This window comes from Eptatretus burgeri, chromosome 8 (genome assembly GCF_056783735.1).
Source record: "Eptatretus burgeri isolate ZD-2024b chromosome 8, Ebu_testis_v1, whole genome shotgun sequence".
Lineage (NCBI taxonomy): Eukaryota > Metazoa > Chordata > Myxini > Myxiniformes > Myxinidae > Eptatretus > Eptatretus burgeri.
Genome location: NC_140968.1, coordinates 9,846,058 through 9,852,273, shown reverse-complemented (window position 1 = coordinate 9,852,273; position 6,216 = coordinate 9,846,058). Strand labels below are relative to the sequence as shown.

At 43.6% G+C, this 6,216-nt stretch overlaps 1 protein-coding gene across 1 annotated transcript in view; it reads left to right on the top strand.

The window, feature by feature from the left end:
- Positions 1–2,248, top strand: part of LOC147021066 (pyruvate kinase PKM-like) — a 48,724-nt gene extending 46,476 nt beyond the window's left edge. Inside the window, exon 11 of the mRNA XM_085890796.1 lies at positions 1,450–2,248. Coding sequence (XP_085746922.1) covers positions 1,450–1,556 — 107 coding nt within the window. The 3' untranslated portion in view covers positions 1,557–2,248. The remainder of the gene's footprint in view (positions 1–1,449) is intronic.
- Positions 2,249–6,216: the final 3,968 nt, after the last annotated feature.

The following is a 6,216-nucleotide window of genomic DNA, read 5'->3' as shown; positions in this document are numbered from 1 at the left end:
GCCTCTCTCTCTGCCTCTCTCTCTCTCTCTGCCTCTCTCTCTCTCTCTCTGCCTCTCTCTCTCTCTCTCTCTCTCTCTCTCTCTCTCTCTCTCTCTCTCTCTCTCTCTCTCTCTCTCTCTCTCTCTCTCTCTCTCTCTCTCTCTCTCTCAACCTCCCTCTCTTTCCCTTTTTCTTTCTCCTGTCTTGTTTTTTTTTTTCTCTTTCTTTCTTCCTATCAAACTTTTTTCTTTCACAACTTGTTTTCATTTGATACTTCATTTTGTTAATACTTGCTACATTTTAAAGATTTGTACATGACTCAACGAATCCCTCTCCTGTAAAACTTAGCATCTCAGGAGAAACGCTCCTGCAGTGTGACCTCATTGAGGACGTGAAAGGGTTGTTTACTCATTGAAACAAGGTCATTATTATCATAGTTGTCGAACGATAAATTGTTGGATTATGGGGCAATGTTATCATCTGACGAAGCTTGCTGAACAATCTCATAGTTTTCATTTTGAGGCTTCAGAATCACGAGAGTTTGAGGCAGAAAGTACAAATGGATTTCCAAGTCACACAAGTTCAAAGCTTTCTTACACATCGCTCACTTTCGCTCATTGGTAGAGGAAACCTCGGTGTAGATCATCAAGTGTTTCTTTACTTGGAAGAACCTAAAGGTGCTGATGAATGTGAAAATCCATTATCTTGTCCACCAGGTGGTTTCGTCTGAATCCATCCACAACTTTTTGAGATATCATCCTCACAGACAAACAGGCAGGGCTGAACACACATCCTTCATCCACTTTCGGTGGTGGAGGTAACTCGAACGGCACTCGGTAGAGCGCATACCTCTGCCAAGCTGAACAGTTTACGTTTTGTAACCCACTGATGGGCTGGATCCAGATTCGGACCTGAACCAAAATCTCAAAAATTCTTCCTTGTCACACACACACACACACACACACACACAGCCAACATGTCCACCAAATTTTGTCCGAATTCGTCAACAACTTTTTTGTGATATCCCGCACACAAACAAGCAGGGATAAAAACATTACCTCCGTTCACCTTCAGTGGTGGAGGTAATCATTTTGTGCACATTGTATTTGGCTTGATAGTTGAGCAAACGAAAAACAACCTCATTAACATGACCAATTGATCTTCATTGTACATTCACTGACAAAAATGAATCGCATCAATGAATCCCCTCCTCTCCGCCAGAACTTCGGATCTCAGGAAAGACACGCTCATGTGTATGACACACAAACCGTGTTGACTACCAACATGCGAAGGACATTTTTGATAGTGGAATTGTACTATAGCAGCACTCAATGGGTTCTGAAATCTTAACAATTCATGTTGCTCAATCAGACCTCATGGCTTTGAATTACTGCTATTATATTATTATGTACGAGTGAATATCTATGTTTATTATTAATATATTTTTTTTAACTTGTGCTTGACCCCAGGCAAGTTCAGGAAGTTCATCCATCCCAAGGACATCGTGGTGATAGTCACCGGGTGGCGTGCGGGAACCGGCCACACCAACACCATGCGTGTGATCACAGTCGAGTAAACAGCCCATCCTCGACGAGATATACGAGCACATTATTATTAATATCTCCTCGTGTCACATCTCCCCTAACCTTGATGAGCAATTGCTTCTCCATTCGAAAAACCACTAAAAGTGACAATGGAATCCGGTGCACCCGCATTTCCCGCCCCAAAAAAACCCACAACATGACACGTTCTCAGAAACTTACCCTCGACCCTCACAAGGTTGCTTTTCTCAAATTATTTATGCTGTGATATTGTGACAACGAGCAGGACCTTCATTATCGGTAAACTCCAGTGAACCGTAGACTCGTCATTGAGCAGGATGGTCGATAAATCAGAGATTTGAGGAAAATAAGATCCTGTGAGGTCGATGTTATGACCACTGCCTCTGATATTAATTGAATGCATGTTATTGTATAATATATGATATTGTAAGTTATAATGGCCCTACTGGAACAGCTTGCCCTATGTAAACAAGCCAACACAGAAAACTTGATCCATGATGGTAGCCACGGATCATTTGTGTCCCTGGAGGTGAAACTGAAAACACAAAATACTGCTGATGACAATTCTAGTTGCTGATTTGCAAACTGCCTTCCTTGCTGTCTTTTCTGTGGCTTGTGCTTTGTGTGATTCTCTGAAAGGACACTGGTGTTTCATCCGAGGACATATGCCCAACGTGGCATTAATAAATGCGGACAAATAACCATCGATTGTTTTTGATTATTGTATCATTTTTTTAGAACCCCAAATCCTGTTTTCCATGCTGAGAGTTCACCGTCAATAAAATGTTCGGCCGCTGCTGCTGCTACTGCTACTACTACTGCTGCTGCTGCTGCTACTGCTACTACTACTACTACTACTACTACTACTACTACTACTACTACTACTACTACTACTACTACTACTCCACCTGGTGTTGGCTTAACGGTGAAGGTGTCGTCTGGCTTGAGATCTCAGGGTCTTGAGTTTGAGCCTCTGTTTATCTGTTCAAATAACACCAGGTGGGTTGACTCAGCCTGTCATTCTTTCAAGGTTGGCAAAATGAGTACCAGCTTGCTCATATAATAAGCCATTCAAGTATCCTGCGTCGGAGTGGTGATGAGTCCAACTGTCTTGGCAGCCCTATGTGCCTCATGGTGTGAATAGAATGGTTATTATCCCCCGCCAACCAACGAAGTTGGCGGGGGATATAGAAATGGGTTCCGTCCATCCGTCCGTCCGTCCGTCACATTTCGTTTCCGGAGCTTAACTACAAATACCCTCAAGATATATTTACGAAATTTGGTACACATATCAAGCAAGTGGTGAACTGGTGCCTTTTGATATTTTCTAATTGATAGGTCACATGGTTTGGCAGCCATGTTGGATTCAAGAAAAATATTAAATAATGTTTTCTCTGGAATCACATAACCTAACGAAGCGAAAATTTGCAACTATCATCTTCCATCATGTCTGCATACATAGTAAAAATTATGACGTCACAAGTCACATGGTTTGGCGGCCATCTTGGATAGAAAAACACACCTCATCCGATTAACACGAAACTTCACACACGTATCCCACTGGAGGATTGGAGGCAGAATATAAATTTATGATGTCATAGGTCACATGGTTCGTCAGCCATCTTGGATTGAAAATTAATAAATTTTAAAAATCTTCTTCTCCAGAACGGCTGGACAGATTGAGGCAAAATTTCACAAACACTTTCCTCAAGACATCCTTTCAGAAGTTTGTTAATTTCTAATTGATCGGTCACATGGTTTGGAGGCCATATTGAATTTATCCTAAAAGCTTCAAACACCTTCTCCAGAACGGCTGGTCAGATGAAGGGGAAACTTCACGTACATATTGCACACGCTTAGGGAATATAAGTTTGTTAATCCTCATTTACCATGCTGGGGGATATCGAAGACTTTGTCTTCAACGGATGCTAGTTATTATTATTATTTACTACTACTACTACTACTACTACTACTACTACTACTACTACTACTACAACTTGAATTCTCAATTTTTCGCACCTTTATCGTGGGGTCTTTACCAGGGAACACTTATTGACCCAATAAACCAACTGGTCTCAATACTTTATATATTACACAACGATGACTGAAGGTAACAATAATTTGTTTGTTCAGGATGATGGTCTTCTTCTTATTTTGTAAGCTGCTGATGCAACACCCTCTGCAGGCTCAGGCAGGAATTTAGAATTTGTTCAGGGTGCCTGCGATAGCTCGCCGCTCTTCATAAAGGACACCGTGCGATCTTTCACATCCACCAATGACCGGTGCCGGAAGACGGGTCCTCCGGCTTGATGATCTTCCAATGGATGGCACACATTATTGAATCACCCTGCACGTGAAACACCAGGATGACAGTTTATAGCTCGGTTGAGATTCAAACCCAGGCTTCACCCTTCACCCCATGTTGCAGTGTTTCCTTCCTCCCGGGAGAGGCGTCTTCCAGGATGACAATTCCCCCCATCCATAGAGCACGTGTGGTCACCCAACGGTTTGATGAGCACGACGCCGATGTTATCCATATGTCATGGCATTCTCAGTCACCAGATCTGAACCCAATCGAGCATTTATGAGATATTCTGGAACGACGTCTGAGACGGCGGTTTCAACCTCCATCAGACAAGTGAGAGTTGATTGACTTTCTGGAAGAATGGCGCCAAATCCCACCTGTAGAATTGCAGATGCTGGAGGACTCTATGCCAGGGCGCGTACAGACCGTACTGGCTGCACGTGGTGGCCAAAGTCCTTATAAAGTGAATTTACATTGGTGTTCCCATTTTTTGGTCCACTACTTGTACATTAGAAGCACAAATCACGAAAGCGCAGAAAACGAAAGCCTGGAGAAGACAACCTTGCTGGGTATAGTTGAGGGAAGAAGAGGTAGAGGTAGGACTTGTGTTTGTCCTGGATGGATGGAGGGAAGGCCGCAACCAAGCTTTCTCTGTTGGAGCTTTGGGAAGTAGGACAGGACAGGGATGTTTGGAGAAATCTGATCATGAATGTCATCAGAAGTCAGAAGTAGATAACTGTAGGTTGATGGAACATTGACTGTACATTAAAAAAAATGCAGATTTAAAATCACATGAACGAGCTGATGTAATATGAATTTCACTTAAAATGATATGAAGGTTTTACCTGGTGCAGGTGAACATCATTTGCTTGGACATTGAGTGAGGATTAATTTTCAATGCAAATCTTGGGGTTTGTTCAGGTGACAGGTGTTGGAATTTGTTATAGCCCTTCCCCCGCAGCAGCAGACGGGGATTGATTCGCAATCACGTGTGTGTGTGTGTGTGTGTGTGTGTGTGTGTGTGTGTGTGTGTGTGTGTGTGTGTGTATGTTTCTCTTTCTGTGTGTGTGTGTGTGTTTATCTGTGTGTGTGTGTGTGTGTGTTTCTGTGTGTGTGTTATTCCCTGTGTGTGTCTGTGTTTCTGTTTCTGTGTGTATGTGTGTGTCTGTGTTTCTACGTGTGTGTGTGTGTGTGTGTGTGTGTCTGTGTTTCTGTGTGTATGTGTTTCTATGTTTCTGTGTGTGTTTCTCTGTGTGTGTCTGTGTTTCTGTGTGTGTTTCTCTGTGTGTGTCTGTGTGTCCGTGTGTGTCTGTTTCTGTGTGTGTGTGTCTGTTTGTGTGTGTGTCTGTGTGTGTGTGGCTGTTTGTGTGTGAGTGTGTGTCTGTGTTTCTGTGTTTCTGTGTGTGTCTGTGTTTCTGTGTGTGTTTCTCTGTGTGTGTCTGTGTTTCTGTGTGTGTTTCTCTGTGTGTGTCTGTGCTTCTGTTTCTGTGTGTATGTGTGTCTGTTTCTATGTGTGTGTGTGTTTGTATCTGTTTCTGTGTGTGTGTTTGTTTATGTGTGTGTCTGTGTGTATCTGTTTCTGTGTGTGTCTGTTTCTGTGTGTCTGTGTGTGTCTGTTTCTGTGTGTATCTGTTTCTGTGTGTGTGTGTGTGTGTGTGTGTGTGTGTGTGTGTGTGTGTGTGTGTGTATGTGTGTATCTGTTTCTGTGTGTGTGCGTGTGTGTCTGTTTCTGTGTGTGTGCGTGTGTGTCTGTTTCTGTGTGTGTGTGTGTGTCTGTGCTTCTGTGTGTATGTGTTTCTGTGTGTGTCTGTGTTTGTGTGTGTATGCGTGTGTGCGTGTGCGTGCGTGTGTGTGTGCGTGTCTGTCTGTCTGTTTATGCGATAACTTTTTTTACCATTTGAGCTTTTGTTATCAAATTCTCAACAAAGCTTCATTTTGAGAATATGGAGAAGACAAATTAATAATTTGGTCAAAAGGTTCAGGGTTCACATGTGCCAGAACAGCGTGTCGCTGCGTCCAGTTTCCGCCGGTACTCCAGGGGCCTCCGTCTGGCCTTCCCCCAAGCAGACGCCAGGCCCATCCCGATCTCCTTGAGATGCTGAACAACCTGCTTCAACTATGAGGCACGTGGTCGGCCCATTGGCCTCCTCCACTCACGAGACTCCCTCACTGAGAGAATCTGGTGAGCAGGATCAGCGTCAGGAAAACGAGCCACATGTCCATACAGCCACAACTGACGCTCACTGACAATGCAGGTAACAAATCTCATCCGAGTCTCTCCCAGCAACCGCTCGTTGGACACAAAATCCGACCAGCAATAGCCAAGGATTCTCCGAAGAGACCCGGTACCAAAGGAATTAAGTCTCCAT